General features: G+C 38.7%; 2 protein-coding genes across 4 annotated transcripts in view; one reads left to right on the top strand and one right to left on the bottom strand.

Moving 5' to 3' along the window:
• Nucleotides 1–1202: 1202 nt before the first annotated feature.
• samsn1b (SAM domain, SH3 domain and nuclear localisation signals 1b) lies at nucleotides 1203–22157 on the top strand. Its single transcript, XM_047379858.1, has 12 exons — nucleotides 1203–1334; nucleotides 3472–3606; nucleotides 4294–4337; nucleotides 4421–4461; nucleotides 5826–5911; nucleotides 8105–8240; nucleotides 8320–8732; nucleotides 14203–14335; nucleotides 17558–17709; nucleotides 21106–21291; nucleotides 21391–21541; nucleotides 21886–22157. Exons 1-12 carry the CDS (start codon nucleotides 1311–1313, stop codon nucleotides 22038–22040), a joined length of 1656 nt encoding a protein of 551 aa, XP_047235814.1. The 5' UTR covers nucleotides 1203–1310; the 3' UTR covers nucleotides 22041–22157.
• Nucleotides 22158–25502: 3345 nt separating this feature from the next.
• The window catches only part of gdpd5a (glycerophosphodiester phosphodiesterase domain containing 5a), a 35051-nt gene continuing 33146 nt past the window's right edge, over nucleotides 25503–27407 (bottom strand). For all 3 annotated transcript variants that reach the window (XM_047378242.1, XM_047378244.1, XM_047378243.1), the window contains one exon: nucleotides 25503–26593. In XM_047378242.1, the coding sequence (XP_047234198.1) occupies nucleotides 26502–26593 (92 nt within the window). In that variant the 3' untranslated portion in view covers nucleotides 25503–26501. The remainder of the gene's footprint in view (nucleotides 26594–27407) is intronic.

The following is a 27407-nucleotide window of genomic DNA, read 5'->3' as shown; positions in this document are numbered from 1 at the left end:
ACTTCCATCTGGTCTGCCCCAATGAGGTGGATGATTAATGACTAATCACTTCACTTCATGAAGCTTGCATTCAAGATGCTGACGTCAAAGAGAGATAGGTTAGGTCTTCAAAATAAGTGCATTACAAAAACAAACTTCCTGTTAGTCAATGTAAGTGTGTGCTTTACCTTAGTGAGGAAGATATTTACCAGCAGATTTTACAGGGTCTTCTTCCAACACTAAGAAATATAACAATTGAACTATACTGTCCAACAACTAGCAAGTTTTGTGTGTCTGTTGCGTAGCAAGAATGCACATATTTCTAAATAATGAAGAAATAATTTAAGTATAAAACAAAAACTGTCATGTGTTGTAGGTTTAAAGGAGGGTCAAACTACATACAAGAACTAAGCATCAACAGGACATATGGTTTAATGATGGAACAATTAAAAAAGGTACAGAACTTGCATGAGGCGAACAGGACATGGAGTTTGGGCAGAGAAACAGAAGAAACCAGTAATGAGCAATAACAACCAGCGAGCTTCTATACTGAGGGAAGAGTGGAGAATGACATAGGATCCAGTTGAGCTAATTAGGGGAATGTGGAACAGATGTGAGGACAGCAAACAGGAAGACTGGGGGAAGATGAATAATTGATACAAAGAAAGCTGAACTAGACACAAAGGAACTACAAACCAAAAGGAAAAGACTGACAATGACCTAAGATAAATAAATCTGAATGTACAAAGAATAGAACACAAGAAAAAACTCAGACACTCAACAGAAGGAATGTACTGATATGGCAAAAAACTTAATGACAATATTAAAAAACTAAACGCAGCAAGATCATGGTAACATTAATAAAGAACACAGAAATGATCAAAAACACATTTTCATGCATACAAACATAAAAAAACACATTTTAGAGGCCTTGACAATAACCCAAGAGAATTCTTTCCTTAGGAAAGAACATTACATGAAGTTTAAGATCACAGTGATTGTTCAGTCCCAGTCTCAGATTATTATTTTAAACATCTGAGCCACATGGCAAACAAAGACGGCCTGTTGTTTATTGTCCTGTCAGGGGAGCTTTGACTCTGTCTGTGGCCAATGCTGGACAGTGATAGCTCACTGCATCTATTGGATTATAGGAGGGATTTAAAACTAGGATTAGGCCTCTGGATGGGAGACAGCATGGGGGCTGTGTGACTCTTTACATCACAGGGGTGTGTTAGGGTGCATGTGTTTGTGTCTGAGAGTGAGTGTGCTCAGAGACTAGAGCGTAGCTTTAGGTTTTTTGGTTTCATGGTCTCCAGACCTGACTGTCCAACATGAACCTGTTCTGCTTCACGCTGGTAAGGCTAACCTTTTGAATTGTTTTAAGTTTGTTTTTTAGGAGCTTAAAAAGAGCCAGTAAGCTGAGGAATCCAGGGGTGGTGCTGGTGTTGCTGTTGTTGGAAAGATTTCTGCGAAGCATTCTTCTTTTGCTTTGCTTGTATTTGCTGTACACTGTTAGAGATTTGTGAAAATACATTTGATTTCAGTCAATGATACATTAAAAATAGCTTCTTGAATATTCTACAATTGGAGGAAATCATTTTATAGACTTAACATTAAGTAAAGGAAGTCAAACCATGTTTGGTGTCACCATTATTTTGGAATTAATGGACAAATTTCATAGAATAATGATAATGCATTTCTAATTAAGAGAGGTTAATCAACTTTACAAAATGGAAAAATAAAACCTTAGATAGTGTTTTCCTAGCCTGTGCAAGATGTTACACAACTGTTTCCCATTAGTTAAAGATTAGAAATCACAGGAGATGACAGCAATAAACAAAACAGTTTTTATCTTTCTGTTTAAAGTAAGACATTAACAAGTTTCAGAAATATATGGACTAATAAGCAACTTTTAAAAAAGAGCCCTTATTTTGTAATTTACTTGCTGTTTGTGGAATTGAGGAAATGCAGATTCGGAATGTTGGTTGGGCTCAGATCACTTCTTTGGTCGCCTTTAAATACAACAGGTCAGGTTTTAAAGTGAACAGTTTGCTTTTTTGAAGTGAGGGTAAGTCAAACTATTATCAGTAATGGTCCCCTTACCTGTTGTTAAAAGAGTTTATATTGCTGTGGTTTTGAAGTAAATTAAAAACTCACAGTAGTGGAACACTAACAGTTGGTCAGACAAATGTTCTGTTTGAACGAATTAAAACAACTCAAACTCAGTCAGTCAGTCATTTTCTACCTCTTATTCCATAGTGGGTTGCGAGGGGAGCTGGTGCCTATCTCCAGTAGTCTATGAGCGGGGGGCGGGGTCGCCAGTCCATCGCAGTGCAACACACAAACAACCAAACACACACTTATTCACATCTAAGGGCAATTTAGAGAGACCAATTAACCTAACAGTCATGTTTTTGGACTGTGGGAGGAAGCCGGAGTACCCAGTGAGAACCCACACATGCACTCCATGCAGAGTGCATGTGTGGGTTCGGCCGGGAGTCGAACCCAGGACCTTCTTGCTGCAAGGCAACAGTGCTACCAACTACCAACTCAAACTATTACTGGATAATACACATTATTAAGGTTGATGCTGTTTGTCAGTCAAACTCCCATGTTACCAAGCAAAGCTCACTGATTAAGGCTGCCAATTTATTTGCTTTGATTTAAATCAAGTAAAATTTCAACCTTGGTTCAGGCTGACATTTGTGCAAAAGCACCAAAGATAATACGTTCTTTTGCTTTTCTGGGTAACATACCTGATAGGATATTATTGCGGTGGACTTGTGATCAGTTGATTAGGCAGATTATTATGTCAGTAGTACATCTTCAACATAAGACATAAAGCCACAGGTCTGATGATGCAATTGCAAAATCTATGATCACACCAGGATGGCCTGGTACAAAGTACACTTCTAAACCACTATTGCCTAAACAGGCTGCTTGTTGTGGACCAATGGATAGCACAGACATCCAATAACAAAACACCACTCATGTTCAAATCAGGGAGGCTGCAACTCCCAGTCACCCCCTCCAGTGACCCCATCTGTTTTGCTGAGATGGTTATGAGTGTAAAAGCAACAATGATGTCTGCTGCACAGCATTCTGCTGCCCCCTTCACCCATGTCACTGCTAGTGATCCTTCTGCTGCTGACACCTGCAAGTCCATCTTCTCTGGTGTCAGCATAATGAGCATCCAACAGCACACAGACTCGGACTTTTGGGGCACATTAATACACCTGCCTCAGACACATTCTCTACAAACCATTAATCTTTTCAACAACATTGCTCACTGAATCTTTTTACATTTTGTTCAGGAGTATTGAGCTGACTGGCAGCACCATGCTGACAGAAATTACTTTGGAATTTAGTACTCATGTCAATCTACTTTAAACTCCATATGTTTGTCCAGCTGTCCACTAAAAAACTTGTATTTAAGTAGTTTTTCCATTCAGATGATATGGACATAAAATCTGATTGCTTTGTTTCCTTAAGGAGGGATCCTCCGAAAGCATATATGAACCAGTGAACAGCCATACACTCAAGGAATTCTTACCCAAGTCTCAGTGCAGTTCTGGGAGTCTGAGATGCAAAGCTGAGTGGGGCGGCTCTGATCCATCCATCAACTCTGTAAGTTCTTCTCCATTCTGTGTAACTTACACAATAAGCAGACACTGACGTTGAACCTGAACTCTATGGGGTAAGAACGCGAATCGACTAACTCTGTGCTCCACCAACCAGCCTGAGATCACGTGACACCAAGTCGCTGATGTAAATTCATATTCTCATAGAAAATAAATCGTATTCACAAACTGTTATAGCATATTGTATTCATAAAGGATAAACCACAACTGTAAACTTGAACTTTGTGTTTGTAATTTCTTGAAGCTGTAACATTTTATTTTGTATTCTTATAGAGAAAATATACAATACCTCTTTTGGATTTTACTTATGCACAACTATTGACTAATATGCACACATTTCCGTCTTTACATACACATTGTTTTTGACAGTGTTCTTACCCCATAGAACTCTGACTAATTAATCCTGTTTTACATAGCATAGCCCAACATGGCTTATGTATGTAAAAGGAGACTGAGGGGCACAATACAAAAGCCTCCTCTATACACTCAAAGGTCAGATTTTGGAACCTGTGAGAGCAAATTCATTGGAACAAACCTTCTGGAGTGAAATTTGGTGAAACAGTGTGACTGGTTTGAGTAGCCAGTCTGAGTTTCTTTTTTTCTTATGACTTATTTTAAGTCATATTAATGCTTCCCCCCACCCCACCCCCCCCCCCCACCCCCCCACCCCAAGGACAAAAATCACACTAAAACCAGACCAATAGGAGAAAACATAAGGTACTGTTTCTAAGTTTTTTCACTAATTTCTTAATCATGAAATAAACTCTTGCTTAACTACAATTTACAATTTGTTATTTCAGGTCATGTAAGGCAAAGATAACCTTGGAGGATGAAACATTTGGTATGTACAAAATCATATAACCCTGCATTCTAAAAACTACTCTGCTGAAAGTAACTTACTTTGGGTTGTTTTGCTAACTAAGAACTGAGTCAAAAAATCTGAATCTGAATTTCAACTGAGATAAGCTCTGCTCTGTGATTGGTTGACCAAATACTGAAAAGTCAAATTTGTTTTTCAATAATTAAAAGTATCAACTAAGAGCAAACACTATTTTCTGTGTTTTAACCAACCCAAAAGCATGTACTTTAATGAACGTTTTGAAAGATTAAGTAAAAACAGATTAAAGTAAGGGACATGATGCATAAATGAGGATATCTTTTAGATCCTTCAATTTCTGCCAGACCCCAAACTATTACTCAAAGAACCTGCAGCATATTGTTCTCTCTTTTATGTAAAATGTCCTTGGACAAAACATTGGAAATGGCAGCCCAGAACTCCAAGAAAAGTCAAAATCAGTATCACCAAGAAAAGCCAGAATGGAGCATCTGTAAGTTTGTGCTGGATCCAATCTCCAGCACTCAGTGGGCCCAAGGCGGTTAACACCCTGGACAGGTTGTGAGTTAATCCTGCTGCAGAAATAACTATGACTGCACACACTCACTAGGCTAATTATCGGAACATGAATATTTTTAGATGGTGAGTGGAAGAGAGAATACCCTGAGAGCAGAGGTTTTGAACCCAGGACCTTATTGGTGCAAGACAGCACCATGCAAATCTTATTCAATTTTAATTGTAAATTATTTCTGCATTAACATTGATTAGAAAAAAATAAAAACATCAACATCAGTAATAATTTTATTGACAAACAGCTAAATTTGGATCACTTTGCTAAACTACCTGTCTATATTAACTGTTTAATTCACAGCTAGCACTAGCATGCTCTAACTACACAGCTGGTACTAGTCCAATGTTATCCTAAGTAAACAATCTGGTTATCTAGTGTGAACTCAAGTGATTGAAATGAGCCAATGACATTGACTTCATTACACAGCATCACTTTAACATCATATAATTTCTTATTTCATTGAGTGTCAGAGGTTCAATGAAGTCTCATTAGGTTGCTTTGATTGTTTCTTTAATTTGTTATCCCTTGCCTTCAAATGACATGGTCCTTATAGAGTAACTTGATATCCACAATGTTAATCTTAATCATTTTTTCATCTTTCCTGAATAAATGCCAAGATAATGTCCCACTGAGGTTAAGTCTTGGGTATCTGAAACATATGATTTAGACGTACCCAGAGCACTTGTAATAAAGGGTTTTGAGCTTTTCATCTGTTATGCATTACATTTAAAAAGCTAGTTTTATAGATTTGTGTTTTTGGTCTTAATATGAACTACAAGGCATCCTCTGATTTCTGAAGTTTGCAGCGACAGCGGGGTGTTAACAAGACATGTCCAAAAGAAGGAGATAGTCTCAGAAAGAAGAAGGACAGATCTACCAGCTCAGGTAGAACCACTTTACAAATCACACAACAGCACACTCACACTTGTACAGAACAATATTCTGTTAAAAGTAACTTTTATTCAACATTCTTTAAACATTAGTGTCACATTTGGCTTTGGACCAAAAAAATTAATAACATGGCCTATAACATTTGAGCGCTTCCTGGTCATCAATATGACCAAACGGTGATTTCATCGGCTCAAATGATAATTTTGCAAAGCTGTGCAGATGCCAGAGTGTTGTGCAATCCTGGATCCATATGCCATCATGCACGTAGACACCTAGCACACCTGCATGCATGTGCACTTGTTTGATCAAAATGAGACAAATGACTGAGGTCATTAGAGAGTATCAATTATATTTTTATTCTTGGAAAATCAGAATTACGATTTAAATATTTTCATTTACAATGTTAGTTTGGGTTGTATAATGTTTGTTTAATTTACAATACGGAAAAGTGTGGGCTGGGATCTCAGCCAAGATTGAAATGTCAAGATGAAGGTTAGACAGAGGAAAAAGGCACACAGATCCTCATTTATCTTCTTTATATCTGCCCACTGTTCTTTGCGATTACTGGATTTGCCACTGACTATAGGATTTAATTTCAGCAGTTGAGGATGAAGTGTTGCCAATTTGACGTCTCTCATAAATGTTTGACTTTCACATTCAAGAAAAAATCTGAACATCCTCCTGTATGAAAAGAGAAATTGTTTAATACTTTCTTATTACCCCTCAGATCGCTTCCTAAAAGCAGTCTGAGAGGTCATGTCCTGCTCTATCCCTTTTAAAGTCAAATTCTCATTATACTGGTGCCACACTCCATAGCTGGGGATTTTATTTGACAACATTATCGCAGAAAACTAAACAATGTTTGCTAAATTAAAACACACACAGAGATGGCCTGCAGGTTTTCACATCAGCGATATTTTCATAGGTGGGGAAACTGTTGAATTCTTTATATCCTTTATAGCTTTTAAAAGTAAGCTTTATCAAAGTTTAAGTGATTATGTCTAAATAAGAATCAAAACAATCGATCGTGCTGAACAGAACAGTCTCAGCCACCACTGATAATTTGTCAAACATGATGAAAGTGAAACGTATTATCAAAATAAAGTATGTTGGTGGTAATACCTGATAGAGTAGCACCACCTTCTGAGCTGATGTAAGTTGGCTCATCAGCAAGTTCATTGTAGATGAGGATGGAGGGCCAAACAGGTCATATCTCTCCACCGTTTCTCTTCATCCTTTGTTAGGAAACCTTTTTATCCCACTCATTCACCTTATCATTTTGAATTACCCTTTTCCTGTCCCGGTTAACTTCCTTATCCATAATTAGAATTGATTCTACACCATTTGCCATCATGTCATTCTCATTATTTTAAAAACAGTTTTTTTTTAACCCAAACTTCATTACAACTCCTTCTTTACACTCATCTTTATCATCCCTTTGGAAGCCTTATGTCACAATTTCTTTTGATTCCATTTCCTTCTACCTCTTTTTGACTCCTATTTTCATACCTTTCATCCTTCTCATCCATTTTTACATCCACCTTTCATCCAATTTGTCATTCTCGATCCTTTCATAACCCTAACAATCCCATTTATCATTCTCATTCCTTTTAGAACCATTTTCATCCCGCTTGTTATTCTCATTCCTTTCGATTTTGTTATCCATCCCTTTTCATTCAGTTTATTTTGCTCATCCCAGTTTACATCCTTTTTTACCCACTTTGTCATCCTTATCCTGCTTTACAATCACTTCTTATCCCATTCATTACCCTTAAATCTCTTTACAAATAGATTTCATTCACTCATTGTCCTCATCCCTCTTGTCAAACATTTTCATTCCAATCATTGTTTTCATCCTACTTTAAAACCGTTTTCATTTCATCCTCGTAATCCCTCTTTACAATCCCTTTTTCCCATTTATTCACTTCTCCTCACCCTTCAAACACATTAAAACTGGGATAAATTTGGAATGTATGTAATTGACTTGGAATCTGTTTGTATAAATTGATTGAATAAAATTTTTGTAAAGTGCCCAGAAACAACGTGTGTTGTGAACCATATCAATAAATTGAACTGAACTGAATGAAAACTATTTTCATCATTTTCTACTATTTTATGGGAAGTTTTGATTGGTGGATGGATTTTAAACATGTCTAAGCTGAATGAATGTATTTGTTGTTAATGTAGAATGGGGAAAAAGGAACAGACTCTGATGAAACCATCCAAACCACAGGAAAATTAAAAAAGTTACAAAATCTAGTACACGTAAAGAACGGACCTAAGAATGTTAATGACAACAACACAAGCTCAACTAAGAAACACGGTGAGTCACTGTAGAGTTGTCAGCTCAGTTATCTGTATTAAAGTGGTGAATAAAATAACTAGTCTCTGCTCATATTTAGCATGCATGGAGGAAGGGGTGAGACACCACAGCACAGGGCTAACATGCATCAGCCTCTCACGAAGGACAGAGAAGAGCTCCTCTGAAGCTGTTTCACCATCACACCCACATCAACTACAACAGAACACCAGGAATTCCAATGAAGATCCAACAGAAAGAGGGTTCTGGAGCCCAAAGATGGGACATTATAGGTGGAAGCCGTTTGAGTGTCCAGAGGCCTGGCCATTCCAACATACATGCCACCAGGTTCCACATCAACTGTGCACCCATAGTGGCAACAGCTCCTCCCCGCCCTGGAATTCGGACTGGGATCGTTTTGAGAGTCTGATCCAGGAGCTGGACCAGAAACAGTCAGATCTGTCTCTGTCACACATGATCCGTTCCCTCACAGATATGCAGTGCTCAGAAAACACAGTAAGTTATAGATACAACAGTATCTTCTGACCAAAAGTTATTTTCACTTTTACTGTATAGTGTTTAGAATGTTACAGAATATTAGCATTTTTGAATATGAAATCACAGACAACTTTTTCAGTTTCAATTTAAATCAACAGAAAGATGTTATGTGCTTGTTAAAGATATGTAAAAAGCATTTAAAAGAATCCAGCTTGTGTTGCAGCAACATAATTTCACATTGAAAAATTTGGAAAAATTCAACTTTTAATTTGTGCACATTTATTTACTGGGGAAAAATGTCAGAAACAATTGGTTCTACCAGAACCAACTGGTCCCGCTGACTTTAATACAACCCCTCTCTGCCAATGGGAAAACACCTTTTCTTCAACATTTCATTTAGTTGGAGCATGTAGTGTGGGGAATCTTTGACCTTTACAAGATGTACAGTCTCTAGTACCAGGTCCTCTCTTCTCAGCTCAGCCTACAGGTTTTCAATGGATTTAGGTCTATAGACCGAGATGGCCATGGAAGAAGGTAGATTTATTGTTTTATTGTTTTATTGTTAGGGGAATCATTTGGGCTGATTTTGGTAATATGTTTTGAATCATTATTCTGCTGAAAAACCTAATGACAACATGTTTTTGTCACGATGTGGTTTTGGATCGGACCAAAGTGCAAACAAGAGCTCGGCAGGATCATCTTTGTAATTCAAAGATTGATTTACAAGGTCAAAAAACATTGCAAAATCACTGCAGGTTTCCCAAGGAAAGGCGTGGCAAAAAACTCAAAGTATAATCATGGATGAGAACGAGGTGTGACAAACACAAGGAACCAGCACTGGACAAAGACACAAAACCAACTTATATACTGTGAGATAACAAAGGCAGATAATCAACGGAACAGGGAACAGGTGTGACAAGGAGGCAGGGAAGCAGAAGGAACAGGTGAAACAAATACAAAGGCTGAGGATGGGCAAAGTAACTAACAAACAATAAACAGAAACACAGACCAAGCAAACCTATAGACAAACATAAATAATCAAATGGGGAATAAGAAAACTAGAATAATCATGAACTAAAGTAAACAGAGAAACTAGAGGGAACATAGGAACAACAACAACAACCTATGAACAAACAAAGAACCCATAAATAAAACCTGAATACAAAAGTAAAGAAACCTAACCACACTGACTGAATTAACTGGGAAGGAAACAGAAAACAAACTAGTAAACAAGAAGAGTGCAAAGGAACAAATAATAAAACACAATAAAACACAAAGATACTAAAGAGAAATAAAACTAGAGAATCCAGGGAAGACCAAGAACTATAATAATTACAATAATAATAATAATAATAATAATAATAAACCATACAAAGTAATAAGAAAACAACCATAAAAGAACTTGAGTCGTAAACAATAGGAGGCAGAAGAGGGAGAAAAGAAAAACATGATACAAAAACCAAAATAGAAAAATCTAAGCAAAAGGTAAACAAACACAAAGCCACAAACAAAGTCCAGAAATGTCACTCCGTGACAGTTTTCTTGGCAGAAGAAACCGCCTCAGTCACTGGTTAGGTTTTGGATTGTTTAACAAACTCTGCATGTTCATGTTTGACATGGTAGAACAGAAAAGGCTTTTTTAAATATATAGATTGGATCTATGTGTTGCTATAGAAACTTGGTGAGTCCAAGATATCAATCTTTGTAGCAGTTTTCCAACTGTAAGCTTTGAAGATTTTTTGTACATTGAATCCTGGTAACTGTAAATGTTAGCAAGATAAGCAAAGTTACAGATGTTTAAAACTCTGACTGCAGATATAGGCAGGTCATGGTTAGTAAATATTTTCTTGCAGAGTGTTTGCGACTTTTGAAGATCAACTTTAAAGTGAGTTTAAGAGAAATGACACTTTAGTGACACCATGTGTATAGTCCAAGGAAAGAAGACGTAATTTTGAAGATCAGTACAGATGTTCAGGACCCACCAACCCCCACCCCTAAATCCACACACATACACAAACATACACAGCACATAGGTCTCCTATCTGTTGTTGTATGGCTAACAGGGTTTAACCTAATTCTGAAATAAAGTCATAGACATGCTATAAACACTGGCTGTTTATGTCATAGGGTCATACCGAGAGCACAAACATGTCCATCTGTCACCACAATACACATATTTTAATGCCTTTATTACTCAAAACGTAGTTCCTGCTTGGGAGATTTGTTGCCATCAGATAACATCTGGCTCAATATCTCCAGTATCTGTTTGGTTTCACAATCCAAAACTTCCAGATCTGACTTGATATGCAACCAGGAATTCAGCTTCCTGAAAAGTACATCTGGTTGTTTTCAGCAACTGTGATGGCTTCCCTAACTTTAAAACATGCTTTGTTATTTACAAGAAAAGCAGGAGACTGTTGAGCCAAAGCTGCAGGGAAGTGAGATGGAGACCTCATCAGAAAATTACTAAAAGCATATTAACATCTCACAAGAGAAAACCCAGACAGCTCTCACTGTAGGTCATTTTCTACTGCTTATTCCATAGTGGGTCACAGGGGAGCTGGTGCCTATCTCCAGCAGTCTATGGGCAAGAGGCGGGGTACACCCTGGACAGGTCGCCAGTCCATCACAGGGCAACACACAAACAACCACGCACACACTCATTCATACACCTAAGGGCAATTTAGAGTTACCAATTAACCTAACAGGCATGTCTTTGGACTGTGGGAGGAAGCCGGAGTACCCGGTGAGAACCCATGCATGCATGCATGCATGGGGAGAACATGCAAACTCCATGCAGGCTGGGAATCGAAACCAGGACCTTCTTGCTGCAAGGCAACAGTGCTACCAACTGCGCCACCGTGCAGCCCTATATATGAAAACAAAGAAAACTCTTTGAATGAGAAGGTGTGCCCAAACGTTTGGTCTGTACTGTATATATATATATATATATATACACATATATATATATATATATATATATATATATATATATATATATATACACATATATATATATGTGTATATATACACAAATATATATATATATATGTGTGTATATATATATATATATATATATATATATATACAGTACAGACCAAACGTTTGGACACCTTCTCATTCAAAGAGTTTTCTTTATTTTCATGACTATGAATATTGTAGCTTCACACTGAAGGCATCAAAACTATGAATTAACACACGTGGAATTATATACTGAACAAAACAGTGTAAAACAACTGAAAATAAGTCTTATATTCTAGGTTTTTCAAAGTAGCCACCTTTTGCTTTGATTACTGCTCCGCACACTCTTGGTATTCTGTTGATGAGCTTCAAGAGGTAGTCACCTGAACTGGTTTTCACTTCCCAGGTGTGCCCTGTCAGGTTTAATAAGTGGGATTTCAAGCCTTATAAATGGGGTTGGGACCATCAGTTGTGTTGTGCAGGAGGTGGATACAGTACACAGCTGATAGTCCTACTGAATAGACTGTTAGAATTTGTATTATGGCAAAAAAAAGCAGCTAAGTAAAGAAAAATGAGGGGCCATCATTACTTTAAGAAATGAAGGTCAGTCAGCCTGAACAATTTGGAAAACTTTGATAGTGTCCCCAAGTGCAGTCGCAAAACCCATCAAGCACTACAAAGAAACTGGCTCACATGAGGACCGCCCCAGGAAAGGAAGACCAAGAGTTTTCCTTTCATCCGTGTTCATCCGAGTCACCAGCCTCAGAAATCGCAGGTTAACAGCAGCTCAGATTAGAGAACAGGTCAATGCCACACAGAGTTCTAGCAGCAGACACATCTCTAGAACAACTGTTAAGAGGAGACTGTGTGAATCAGACCTTCATGGTAAAACAGCTGCTAGGAAACCACTGCTGAGGACAGGCAACAAGCAGAACAGACTTGTTTGGGCTAAAGAACACAAGAAATGGACATTAGACCAGTGGAAATCTGTGCTTTGGTCTGATGAGTCCAAGTTTGAGATCTTTGGTTCCAACCACCGTGTCTTTGTGCGACGCAGAAGAGGTGAATGGATGGACTCTACATGCCTGGTTTCCACCGTGAAGCATGGAGGAGGAGGTGTGATGGTGTGGGGGTGCTTTGCTGGTGACACTGTTGGGGATTTATTCAAAATTGAAGGCATACTGAACCAGCATGGCTACCACAGCATCTTGCAGCGGCATGCTATTCCATCCGGTTTGCGTTTAGTTGGACCATCATTTATTTTTCAACAGGACAAAGACTCCAAACACACCTCCAGGCTGTGTAAGGGCTATCTGACCAAGAAGGAGAGTGATGGGGTGCTGCGCCAGATGACCTGGCCTCCACAGTCACCGGACCTGAACCCAATCGAGATGGTTTGGGGTGAGCTGGACCGCAGAGTGAAGGCAAAAGGGCCAACAAGTGCTAAGCATCTCTGGGAACTCCTTTAAGACTGTTGGAAAACCATTTCAGGTTACTACCTCTTGAAGCTCATCAACAGAATGACAAGAGTACAAAAGGTGGCTACTTTGAAGAACCTAGAATATAAGACATATTTTCAGTTGTTTCATACTTTTTTGTTCAGTATATAATTCCACGTGTGTTAATTCATAGTTTGATGCCATCAGAGTGAAGCTATAATATGTACTTCAGACATAAAACATACTTCTGTTATAATATAAGCAGTTCAAGTAAATTTTATGTTTAATGTAAACAATATATTTATATAAAGTAAGACAAGGCAAAGGAAATGTGAAGTTTGGTCTTTTATTTGGGTGGTTTTGTTAGAGTTACTGAAGTTTAACTTCATATCAGGCTGATATTGTGTAAATGTTATATTTAAAAATTTTTCCAATGCAATAGCATTTCACAACCTTCATCCCCATGCACAGGTACTCAACTGTGCATGAGGATGCTCAACGTAAGTGACACTTACACTTCATAAATATGTACTTTTAAAAGCATCAACATATGTGGCAGGATAAATAAACACTGTAAATGCATAAAACAAACAACAGCTGTGTAAGCGAGATAATACTACTTGTTGTTTCCAGTAATTTATCCAAATATCATTACCTGAAAGGGAAAAGGCAAAAGAAAAAGAAGTGCCAAATATCATCCCAAGCTAGCCACCATTTGGGGCTTGTACAGAAACAGGAAGCTGGAAGGTGAAAGCTGAGCGCAGGTAGTCAGGGATTACACTCAGAACAAACCTCCTTGGTGTTGACTATTTAAAGCAAGGCATCATTCACAGGATTACATGTACTGCTTGGCAAAGTAGCTGGGTGACTCAGCCAAGAACTCGATGTAAACTGCTACACATAAGAAATGAAACTGCACCTTGGTGTTCTGACTCGCCTGATCTACTTGCTCTGTTCTGATGTTTTTTAGCTCCAGATGCATGTGGTAGGAGAAAGATAGAGACAACAGAGGTTCAGTCAGATACACAACATTGTAGAGCAGATGAGGGGCAAGTGAAAATGTGACTCTGTATTCTTTTAATCTGCAGAACATATATATGGAGAACGACGAAGCAGCAAAGAGGGAGACTGGCCACAGAGGAACATGTACCAAAGGACACAAACAGTCCAGAAGCTCCCTGGAAAGCATTTACAGCCAAAAGAGTGGGCAAAGCTCCTCCAGTAAGCTAATTCATGCGAACGTTTGCTCCTTATAATACACCCTAATAACTAATGCAATCCAAGCTTGCAGACTGTTGTGTTCTGATAATGGCCTGAACCTACATACCACATTTCTAGCCCATCAAAGTATTTTTCCACCACCGGTCCCATTCACCTATCCACACAGATACTCCGTATTTCAACTTGGGTTTCAGTGACACTTGGACATGTGACAATCAAACTCACAACCTTCCAACTGACATCAGGCAACTGCTCCTCCCCATGAACCACAGCCAGTCCTTGCTGACACTTCAAAACTATTATTATCTACAGGGGTTGGACAATGAAACTGAAACCGCCGGTTCATGGCTTAATTGGACCAGCCTGGTAGCCAGTCTTCAATGATTGCACATTGCACCAGTAAGAGCAGAGTGTGAAGGTTCAATTAGCAGGGTAAGAGCACAGTTTTGCTCAAAATATTGAAATGCACACAACATGGGTGACATACCAGAGTTCAAAAGAGGACAAATTGTTGGTGCACGTCTTGCTGGCGCATCTATGACCAAGACAGCAAGTCTTTGTGATGTATCAAGAGCCACGGTATCCAGGGTAATGTCAGCATACCACCAAGAAGGACGAACCACATCCAACAGGATTAACTGTGGACGCAAGAGGAAGCTGTCTGAAAGGGATGTTCGGGTGCTAACCCGGATTGTATCCAAAAAACATAAAACCACGGCTGCCCAAATCACGGCAGAATTAAATGTGCACCTCAACTCTCCTGTTTCCACCAGAACTGTCCGTCGGGAGCTCCACAGGGTCACTATACAGGTCCTTCTCAAAATATTAGCATATTGTGATAAAGTTAATTATTTTCCATAATGTCATGATGAAAATTTAACATTCATATACTTTATATTCATTGCACACTAACTGAAATATTTCAGGTCTTTTATTGTCTTAATACGGATGATTTTGGCATACAGCTCATGAAAACCCAAAATTCCTATCTCACAAAATTAGCATATTTCATCCGACCAATAAAAGAAAAGTGTTTTTAATACAAAAAACGTCAACCTTCAAATAATCATGTACAATTATGCACTCAATACTTGGTCGGGAATCCTTTGCCAGAAATGACTGCTTCAATGCGGCGTGGCATGGAAGCAATCAGCCTGTGGCACTGCGAGGTCTTATGGAGGCCCAGGATGCTTCGATAGCGGCCTTTAGCTCATCCAGAGTGTTGGGTCTTGAGTCTCTCAACGTTCTCTTCACAATATCCCACAGATTCTCTATGGGGTTCAGGTCAGGAGAGTTGGCAGGCCAATTGAGCACAGTGATACCATGGTCAGTAAACCATTTACCAGTGGTTTTGGCACTGTGAGCAGGTGCCAGGTCGTGCTGAAAAATGAAATCTTCATCTCCATAAAGCTTTTCAGCAGATGGAAGCATGAAGTGCTCCAAAATCTCCTGATAGCTAGCTGCATTGACCCTGCCCTTGATAAAACACAGTGGACCAACACCAGCAGCTGACACGGCACCCCAGACCATCACTGACTGTGGGTACTTGACACTGGACTTCTGGCATTTTGGCATTTCCTTCTCCCCAGTCTTCCTCCAGACTCTGGCACCTTGATTTCCGAATGATATGCAGAATTTGCTTTCATCTGAAAAAAGTACTTTGGACCACTGAGCAACAGTCCAGCGCTGCTTCTCTGTAGCCCAGGTCAGGCGCTTCTGCCGCTGTTTCTGGTTCAAAAGTGGCTTGACCTGGGGAATGCGGCACCTGTAGCCTATTTCCTGCACACGCCTGTGCACGGTGGCTCTGGATGTTTCTACTCCAGACTCAGTCCACTGCTTCCGCAGGTCCCCCAAGGTCTGGAATCGGCCCTTCTCCACAATCTTCCTCAGGGTCTGGTCACCTCTTCTCGTTGTGCAGCGTTTTCTGCCACACGTTTTCCTTCCCACAGACTTCCCACTGAGGTGCCTTGATACAGCACTCTGGGAACAGCCTATTCGTTCAGAAATTTCTTTCTGTGTCTTACCCTCTTGCTTGAGGGTGTCAAAAGTGGCCTTCTGGACATCAGTCAGGTCGGCAGTCTTACCCATGATTGGGGTTTTGAGTGATGAACCAGGCTGGGAGTTTTAAAGGCCTCAGGAATCTTTTGCAGGTGTTTAGAGTTAACTCGTTGATTCAGATGATTAGGTTCATAGCTCGTTTAGAGACCCTTTTAATGATATGCTAATTTTGTGAGATAGGAATTTTGGGTTTTCATGAGCTGTATGCCAAAATCATCCGTATTAAGACAATAAAAGACCTGAAATATTTCAGTTAGTGTGCCATGAATCTAAAATATATGAATGTTAAATTTTCATCATTACATTATAGAAAATAATGAACTTTATCACAATATGCTAATATTTTGAGAAGGACCTGTACACGGCCGGGCTGCTATAGCCAAACCTTTGGTCACTCGTGCCAATGCCAAACGTCAGTTTCAATGGTGCAAAAAGCGCAAATCTTGGGCTGTGGACAATGTGAAACATGTATTGTTCTCTGATGAGTCCACCTTTACTGTTTTCCCCACATCCGGGAGAGTTACGGTGTGGAGAAGCCCCAAAGAAGCGTACCACCCAGACTGTTGCATGCCCAGAGTGAAGCATGGGGGTGTATCAGTGATGGTTTGGGCTGCCATATCATGGCATTCCCTTGGTCCAATACTTGTGCTAGATGACTGCCAAGGACTACCAAACCATTCTTGAGGACCATGTGCATCCAATGGTTCAAACATTGTATCCTGAAGGCGGTGCCGTGTATCAGGATGACAATGCACCAATACACACAGCAAGACTGGTGAAAGATTGGTTTGATGAACATGAAAGTGAAGTTGAACATCTCCCATGGCCTGCACAGTCACCAGATCTAAATATTATTGAGCCACTTTGGGGTGTTTTGGGGGAGCGAGTCAGGAAACGTTTTCCTCCACCAGTATCACGTAGTGACCTGGCCACTCTCCTGTATATGTCATTCCCAAGACGAATTGACGCTGTATTGGCCGCAAAAGGAGGCCCTACACCATAATAATAAATTATTGTGATCTAAAACCAGGTGTTTCAGTTTCATTGTCCAACCCCTGTTTATCTCAGACCAGTGCATACGTGTTTTGTTGTAAATATGTAAATACCCACGTCAAAACCAATTCAATAACTTGGCCCTTTTCTTTTGTGTGTTCTGTACTTCAGGTGGAGTCACGAGTGGGTCGAACTGCTCCAGCAACAGAGAAAGCCTGAGGCTGGAGGATGATCTGATGTTCACACGGCAGTTCTGCTGCCGAGCAAGAGTCCATACAGAATTTGTGCCAAGTCTGTACGACACAGAATCGCTCACACTCAAGGTATAAGTCCTGGAAGAAATTGGAAATGCCATCATTAATTCAAAAATGAAATTACAACATTTAAATTTACAGGAAAGCAAAACAGTCAGTAAACGATGGTTAATGTGTGTCTGCTGGTGTTAAAAAGAGAGAACAGTCTTCAAGACCTTTTAAGAAATAAGACCTGAAAGTAACTGTGTATCTCTCCTATCCACTCTTCACAATGGGAAAAACAAGAGAACGTGCCATTAATTTCAGAAAGGTGTTTATTAATCTTTCTAATGTAAGGAATCGCAACAATAAAATATTTACTTGTCCATATCTTCAGTCAGCAGGATTTCAAATATTTAAAATTTTTGTCTTTGGAAAGGAAGGAAAAAATTCCTTGTAAAGAACTGCAGCAGATTATTCAGTGTAAGATTATTTATATAAAAGATGAATTCATTTCAAGACTGTTTACACATTCAGGGGTGTCAACAATTATCAATTAACAATGTATCTTGTTTCACCACCAGAAACACACTGAGTTAATATTTCCATGCTTTCCACAGCAGACTCATCAAATAATTTTTCTTTAGCAGCCACCAGGGCTGCAAAAAGAGAAACTCCAAACATCGAACACCTGTTAAAATTCCAGTTTTTTTAACTTTTTGGACATTATCCTGTACAATTCATTTATTCTGTTAGAAGGAACAGTATCGACAACTCAGTTGCATAAGTGGGCAGCATCAGCATTTATGCAAACTTTTGGAGAATGTCAGCATCCTACATCTTGACTTGGTAATATTTGACCACTCTACCTTGCAGACATTCTGAGCATCTATCAGAGTTTAGGACATCTCTTTTCCATTGCCATGTCCAAGTGATTCTGCAGATTTTCTGGTAAAACGTATTCTAGACTGTGGCTTTGTCATTCCAAATTCATTAGCTTCCTATAATGAAACCATTCTTTTGTTGACTTGGACTTTGGAACTAAATAGATGAAAAAATTAATCCATCCATTTTCACCTTCAGCTTAGCAGACCCCTAAATATTTTGAGGTGAGAACTGACTGATATATTGAACTGTTCATGATTTAATACACATCTATAAAAAACCCTAGTTGAAGAAAGGTTAGTACAGAGCGTGATGCTGCCACCACCATGTTCCAATGAGGGTATGCTGTTCTTTTGTTTTTGTGGCAAATCTACCTTTTGGAATTGTGGCACAAAGGTTCTAGCTTGATTTAATTTGATCAAATATTATAATACACTGTTTCAGAAGAAAAAGTCTTAGATGTTTCCTTTTGAAGAAAAAACACCTTCTTTACTGCCCAATTTCTTGGTCCAGAAATATAGAGAACTATTTCTCAAACTATTGTCCTTACTGTGCTTATTGTATATATCATTGTGAGACTCTCTTACATCTTCAGCCAGCTTCTTTAAGTTATTTTGCTTTTGGACTGCGGCTGATTCACATATTTCACCCCAAAACATGTTAATCAAGACATTAAAGCCTGCTGCAGTATATTGGCTAGACATCCCCATGCTGTTTTTACATACATGTAAATATTTTAACAGATCAATGTGGCACCATCAGGAATCTGAAAGGAATCAGTGGCGATGTCAATTTTATTTATATAGCACTTTGAACAAAAAGTTGCTCCAGTGTTGTCAAATGTTCTGAATTAATCTATAAGAAAGTAGCAAAGCCATGACATCATTATTAGAGCTTCCGTAAATAGCTTACACACAAGGAATGTTCAATTCAATTCAGTTTTATTTATATAGCGCCAATTCACAACACATGTCGTCTCAAGGCACTTTACAAAAGTCAGGTACATACAGTCCAATTAATCCTAACCATTGAACAGTGCAGTCGGAGTTAGCTTTTTATTCAAATTGGATAAAAGATTTTTCTATCTAAGGAAACCCAGCAGATTGCATCCAGTCAAAGATTTGCAGCATTCACTCCTCCTGGATGAGCATGTAGAGACAGTGGACAGTCACTGGCGTTGACTTTGCAGCAATCTCTCATACTGAGCATGCATGTAGCGAAAGTGGAGAGGAAAAACTCCCTTTTAACAGGAAGAAACCTCCAGCAGAACCAGAACCAGGCTCAGTGTGAGTGGCCATTTGCCACGACCGACTGGGGGTTTGAGAGAACAGAGCAGAGACACAAAGAGAACAAAGAAGCACTGATCCAGGAGTCCTTTTTATGGGAAGGAAAAGTAAATGTTAATGGATGTAGCTCCATTAGTCGTTTCATCTAGAAAGAATGAACAGATAAACTCTGAGCCAGTTTTCAAGGTTAGAGTCTGAAAGAGAGCACATAGAGTTTGTTACAGTTAAGCTCAGTCAATTGCCATGTCTAGGAGAGAGAAAGGGTTAAACACTAAAAGACAGGGCTATGTGGATCATCGATTGAGGGTGAGCATTAAGTTGTTGTCAGCAGAAACTCGGACAATTCCCCTCTCCAGAAAGATGTCACAGGTAGACACAGAGTCAGGCTAGGTTTAGCTTCTATGAAGAGAATAGAGAGAACAAAGTTAAAAGCTGAAATAACAGCAAATAATGCAAAATTGGAGAGTAGTGTGAGAATGTAGCGAAGAGGGTGAAAGTGGTTGTTATGTCCTCCAGCAGCCTAAGCCTATAGCAGCATAACTGCACAGATAGTTTCAGTTCAGATTATTTAGTTAAACGGCGCTTATTTACAACAATGTCATCTCAAGGAACCCCACAAAGGGTCCCACTGATGGTCATTGTTATGTTCATCTTTTTAAACTTCTAACTTTGAAGTTGTTTTTTCCCATCTGCCACCAGCCTGGTTAACAAAGCCCGGAAATCACCTTGACATTCTCTCCCCCCCCCCCCCCCCCTTTTTTTTTTTTTGCTGACAGGACACTTGTAACCTGTAACTCTATGCGTTACATTAACGCTCAGCTTGGACTCCTGCTTTACTTGCACTGCCATACTTGCACAATGATCACCTGCACTGTTGTATTGCTCTTGCATCTTATACTGCTCTATATTTACTCTCACTCACTTAAAACTGTGCACATATATTTATATGATATTGTAGATATGTTTATACTGTTTAATTTGTACTGTATTGCACCGACTACGCCAAAACAAATTCCTTGTATGTCCAAAAACGTACTTGGCAATAAAGCTTTTCTGATTCTGATTCTGATTCTGATTCTGATTGAAGAAAAATATAAAGTCTTCAAAATATCTCTGTCATTATTCTGGCATTTAGCGAATATAAAATATTTTGCTAATCCTCAGTCAGACAGTGGAAAAACAGACTGTGTCTTTGTATACAGTGTATATATCTAATTTCAACTGTAACTATGCAGCTAATCTTTAATGTAGGTTAGGGGATTTAATAAAACTTTACAATGTAGCTTTACTGAAACTGAGGTGAACTTGTTTGCAGGTGGGAGATATAATTGATGTCATTGCCAAGCCCCCCATGGGAACATGGACAGGTTTGCTGAATGGCCGAATAGGAAACTTCAAGTTTATTTACGTGGATGTGCTAACACACAGTTCTGGCACAAACCTGGATGAAGTGAAAGAGACATCAGCAGTACAGGAAGTGCTAAAACGCCTCAGTTTAGAGGTGCAGTTCTCACTCTTTTTCCCTTTCTGACTGATTTATGTAGCTCCATCATATTCATTAGAACATTGACTCAGCCTCTAAACAGTGCTTCTTCATCAGGAATATTTCTCATCTCTGCACCTGAACGGTTACCAAACAGTAGATGACTTGATGAAGCTGAGGGAGAGCAACCTGGTGGAGCTGAACGTCACTGATCCAGAACACCGAGAACGTCTGCTCACTGCTGTTCACTCCCAGCAGCAACTGGACTGTAAGTACCAGGGAATATTATTCAGAAATATTTATGAATGCAAACATTCTGAAGCAAGAAACGAAAAAAGGTTTTGGCATTTTAGAAAGGAAATGACGACAAGTAACATTTAAGCTCAAGTAGAGGTGACTAGAAAGATTTCCAAGCCAAAGCTAAAGAGGTTAAAGTTAACAGGATAACCTCAAAGAACATTTCTGAGAATAGAGCAGGACAAATGAAGGCAGAAGCTGCAGGCAGATAGGCTTCTCCAATCACAGGAGACGTAGCACTACGTGATTACTTCTTATCTAAGCACCTCAGTGATTACACACTTCATTCAACCAAACCTGCTTTCTACTTTACAGCTGAAATGTCCAGAGATGTGAAGGGAGATATGAACAGCTGTCCAAGAGACTCGGGCTGCCTCGAGACATCTGACAGCCCAGAAAACTGCACAGAGGACACAGACCCTCATTTCCTCCCTGAATACACTGCAATGTCAGATATATTAGTCTTGTGAAGAGAATCATTTTTGTTTTGCTAATGTTCAAAATGCTTGGGAAACTTGTAGTTTATTTCTTCAGTTGCACATGTTCTGTAAAATGATTTGTTTTTTGAAATAAACATTTGATGAGTACATTTTTTCCTCACTGATACTAATGGAGTTTTGACGAAAATTCAGAAGGAAAGACTCACCTTCACCGGCTGCACCTTCCAATGAAGGTGCAGCCGGTGCTTGTTTCAGATTAAACAAAATTAATACCAGGCAAACATGTGTAAATACAAACAGTACTCTCCTTAAACATAGTAACTGCTTGTGCAGTTGTCTTTGGTGGCCACAACCCCCATCCAGCATTTGCCTTAACTGGCAAAAATGAAAGACCCAGAGGGTTTGGATTTCAGTGAGTGATCCTATAATATGATGTACTTCCAGTTCAATCCAAAAGAAGGAAAACACTAGAAAGGGTACCAAAGGAAAGACATCCATCAAATCCCATAAATAGCAGATTGTGAGGGTACCAAACTTATGCAGAATGCTGCACCTTCAACTAATGATCAAGAAAGTAAAACATAAGTTAAAAATATGTGGAAAAAGCTGACAGCTGTGCCTCAAGCTATGATTGTGGGGGACTCTGCTGTTAAACAGGTGAGAAACGTCTACAGTAAAACCATGAAGGTGCTCTGTTTTCCTGATGATATGGTTCGAGACATGACAGAGAAAACTGTGTGCATCATAGCAGAAAATCCAACAGTTAAGGTAGTCTTGCATACTGAGACAAAAAATATTTTGAAACGCAATTCTGAAATTGTTAAGCAGGACTGAAAATAGTTTGCTCTCTATGGGAAGCAAGTTTGTATTAGCAGCTCATTAACGTCAGTACAAAGAGGAATTGTGTCTTTGACAGCAACAATTTGTAACCAGAAATAAACAACCTAAGGTCGAGATATTGGCCACACTATTTTAAGAAAGAGTTTTTTGACATGCTGCTTCAGAAATATTGCAGATGGTCAATACTTTATTTTTAAACAGGCATTGAAAACCACAGTGATCAAACCTCCTTTAAAGAAACCAAACCTAGATGCAACAATACATAATTACAGAGACATTTGAAATCTTACATTTTAGTCTTTGATAAAACAGCATATGAGCAAATATTCCACTTTATGATAGAAAAACAATCTCTTTATTGCTTTCCATTCAGGTTTTAGACCACCCAACAGACCTCAGACTGCATTAGTAAAAGCTTAGAACAATAGAGATCTGCTGCATTTAACCCCAGTGATTATAACATACTGATTGATAGACTGGAAAAATGGGTGGGATTGTCTGGGACCGTGCTAAACTGGCTCAGATGTTATTTGGTAGACAGGGACTAATATGTGTCATTTAGCAAATATACATATATCTGAACAAAACTCAACTGTGGGATTTTTTAAAAGGTCCATTCTCGGGCCACTTTTATTTAACATCTATTTAATCCAACTAGCTCAGTTTATAAAATACTAAAAATTCCCTTACCGGATGTATGCTGACGACACTTATTTTTATATCTCTGTATTACTGCATGACTACGGCCCCCTTCACGGCATTTTTGATCATCTGACTAGCAAACTCTCTGCCAGATCAATACTGAGTGATGGAAGCATGAGACTGATTAGATTTGGATTTCAAAACTTAAATTACATTGAATTTGGAATAAGATGTTAATTTTTAACATTTGTTTCTTTAATACAATGCTTGAAGGTAATAAATAAGGATCATTTTTTAAGGAAAAGTTTTGGTTATTTTCTGTTTTATTTTCTTTTGATGTTGCGTGAAGCATTTGACTTGCTTTGTGTATAAATAATGCCTTATAAACAAGCTTGCAATGCATTGCCTAAGGTTACTAACTCATGGCAACATTCGTGTTCAGGGTCTTCATGGTTTCATGAAGTTCATGGTTCCATCAATTACAGCAAGTTGTCCAGGTCCTGAAGCATCCCAGATCATACTACAACCATGTTTCACAGTTGGTACAATGTTAATTTTCTCAAATACTTTAGTTTTACACGAAATATAACGTGACAGACACTGTACAAGAAAATTGACAAACTTTGTCTTGTTAGACAGAACCTTTTCCCAAAGGTTTTGAGGATACGGCAGATATTTTTTGGTAAATGTGCAACTGATCTTTGTATGCCCAGTCTCTCTTGTTGAATCATGAACACTGAACTTAACTCAATCGTAGAGGACAGTGGTGCTTCAAGAGTTATTCTGGTTTCTTTTGTGACTTCCTGGATGAGTCATTGATGAACTGTTGGCACAATTGTAGAGGGCCGGCCACTGCTGGAAAGTTTTTATAATGTTCTATGTTTTCGCCATTTGTTAGTAATGGCTTTGTAATCATTTCCAGACTGATAACTATCAGTGACTTGTTGCTCATATGTTCTACAGTTTCTTTGGATCAGGGCATGATGTGTGGCTTTTCGACATCATTTAGCCTACTTCAAATGAAGAAAGATATGTTTCAAAATATCCAAGCTTGTACTTTAGATGTGAATGTCTGTGAATTACGATGTGAGAAGTTGCATGACAAAAAATGTAACTTTTACAACAAAATATTTCCATGTATCAAAAACTCACACAAATGCAAAAACCATTTGAAGATGTGTGTAAAATTTTCACCTGGAGAACATTTTTACACAAACGTAGTTGTTTTTTCTTTAACTTGTTTAAATCTTCAGTGTACACAACCTCTTGAATCTGCCTCTGCATACGCGCATCTCCCACCCTGCTTCTGACTTCTGAAACATTTCTTGCAGTTGTTTATCACAGCTGTTTGGAAAGGCGAGAGCAGAGCGGGGGAGGGAGAGGTGGAAGGAGGGAGAATAATAATTGATCGGTGGGCTGGCAGCGCAATGGAGTCAACCAATCACAATGAGAGGTCCGGTTTTTCCTCTGTTTTTTATCTCTGCAGTTAATTATGGTGCAACAAGCTGGGATACGGTAATTTTATGACATTCTCTAACCTTTGTTTTGACCCTTTGTCTCTTCCTTTTTGACGAGTTAAGTGAGACACGCTACACTATTTATACAAGTATTGTGGCATTGATATAAGATAGTAAAATGCATGATCTGGCTAACACCTATATACACGACCTGCTTTGCTAGACTGTTCGAAATACCGCCACCTGCAATCCAGAAAGCGGAGACAGAATGTTATCCGGTCACCTTGCATGATAAAAAACATTGAGGTGAATTTCGTTTTTTCACATGTGTGCAACCGGCTTCCGTGATTCTGTTTTTTAATTTCTTTATTTTGGCAAAGCCTTGTCTGACAATAAAATGTTACTAAGTACAAGCTAAACAGCTCACGCTGTTTTCAGTAGAGCTTGCATTTAACAGACACCAAGAGAGGACCCAAAGAAAGCAATGCACTCCAATCTTTGCAATATCTGTGGTATGTTTTTGTTTTCCAGAACTTCCACAAAAGACAAGCTGTACAATAATAAGAAGAGAAACTTTATTGAATACTGATTATGTCGGCAGCTATAAGAGTAGCTTTAAATTAGTATCGCTATAAAACCCAACAATACTCTACAAGTACATCCATGAAACAAAAGGCATCATGTGAGACTCACAATAGATAAATGGACTTCACATACACATGTAAAACAATCATGGCATTATAGAAGAGGCAGAATATTGATAACATCCTTGCAAAGCCCCCAAAGCACCTTCAACCATGAAAATGCAGGAAAGTACCATTTTCCCGCTTGCCCCCAGCCCCTGCTAACATAGAGATAACAAATGCAAACTTAAATGTAAATTTAATGTTGCTGAAACCATTTAATCTCCTCTGAGAAGCAAAAACAAAAAATCATTGTGTTAATAACTGATGTAAATATAACAAACTCCAATGTTCAGTTCAGTTTGGATTAAAAAGAAAAATCTAAACTGAAAAACCAAAAAATTTCAATGGTACAGCTTTCTCAGAACAAGTAAAGTCGGGTATATTGTAAGTAATATAAATTTTACTTGTCATATTAAATGGGTGTTTAGGCTACTCTTTTTTTAAAAGAGAGTAAATTTGAAAATGAATTTCAGTTTCATGTCAGGTGTTTTATGTTTTAAAACAACTCATTTGTAAGCGGGTCCTTTAACAAATGATAATTACGTACCAGCCCACTGTTCTTACTTTATGTTGGTACTCTGGTAATTGATGCTCTCATATTTTTTCTCGACAAAAAAAAACAGGGTTTAATGGAAATATGGTATTATGTTAATGGAAGGTGGTTTACAATGAATAAACTGAAAAGTACATTATGTTGCCAAAACAGCTTCGTTATGACATTTAAACTAACCAACTGTCTGTGTTTATGATGGCAGCTACACACTCATGATCCTTGTGCCACTGGCAGGGTACATTCGGGTCTATTCATTCTGAAAGTATATTCAGTGTACAAGCTCCAAGGTATTTACTGTCCCTGTCTGTGTTGTTCAGCAGCTGAGGCCTCCATGAGAATATCTAACAAGACCATTCTCAGGAAACAGAGACAGCTCCTCTGTGCTGCCCAGCCCGTTGTTCAACTCTGAAAGACACAGAAAGACAAAAATGAAATGATGATTCTGAGCTAAACTCACCTAACACTGGAGTCATTCACTTAGCTGAACACCCCCTGGGTTCTAACAACACAAAAAATGTCACTTTAAATTTCACAAACTATATTTTGAATAAGCATGGCGTAAAAATTTGCTTCTTGGCTGGTGTGCATCACTATAATTTTACCTTACAAGAAGTGCTAGCTAGTAAAATATTCTGCTGCTACTTAAAACAAAACAATAACCTCCACGTTAACTACATTAAAACTCAAACAAGAAATCCTGAGCATGGTCAAGCAGTTCTTGGATAAAAATACTCCTAAAATAGTTCAAAGTTTAATGGAAAGAGTCAGAATCAAGACAAACCAAGACGTATAGGCTACTGTAGTGTTGCTGTGATTAATGGTCTCAATGTCATCAATTACAGGCTACGCAGTCTACATTTGTTTAGACATTGTAGTTTTTGCCACCGAAAACCTAGTTGTGTGTTGTTGGTAGGTGCAAAAAATCTCAATTTAGCTAAATATTCAGGTCAGTGTGGACAGGGCCTAAACCCAGAGGAGTTGGTCCTAGAGGCCGAAGCTAATGGCTAATTTAACAGAGGCTAAGACCAACGCAGACATCTACATCTAAAAACGACTCAAAAACGTCATAATGCTTTAGGAAAATGCTGCTTTATGAATCTTTAAATGATTGTCACATTTGGATTTGTGATTATTTACACAAACAGATGGAGGAAGTTACCTTTCTATGTCAAACATGAAATGAGAATAGTGATGTCAAAGTAATATTTCGATATAATCA

This window comes from Girardinichthys multiradiatus, chromosome 11 (assembly GCF_021462225.1).
Source record: "Girardinichthys multiradiatus isolate DD_20200921_A chromosome 11, DD_fGirMul_XY1, whole genome shotgun sequence".
NCBI lineage: Eukaryota > Metazoa > Chordata > Actinopteri > Cyprinodontiformes > Goodeidae > Girardinichthys > Girardinichthys multiradiatus.
Note: the sequence above shows the minus strand (reverse complement) of the source record. Positions and strands in the feature narration are given on the sequence as shown.

Excerpts from the sequence above, each read along its gene's own strand:
- samsn1b (XM_047379858.1), top strand. The coding sequence starts at position 1,311 with ATGAACCTGTTCTGCTTCACGCTG. Across the intron at positions 4,462-5,825 it reads CTTGGAGGATGAAACATTTG|TTTGCAGCGACAGCGGGGTG; the intron begins GTATGTACAAAA and ends TGATTTCTGAAG. Across the intron at positions 8,241-8,319 it reads AAGCTCAACTAAGAAACACG|CATGCATGGAGGAAGGGGTG; the intron begins GTGAGTCACTGT and ends GCTCATATTTAG.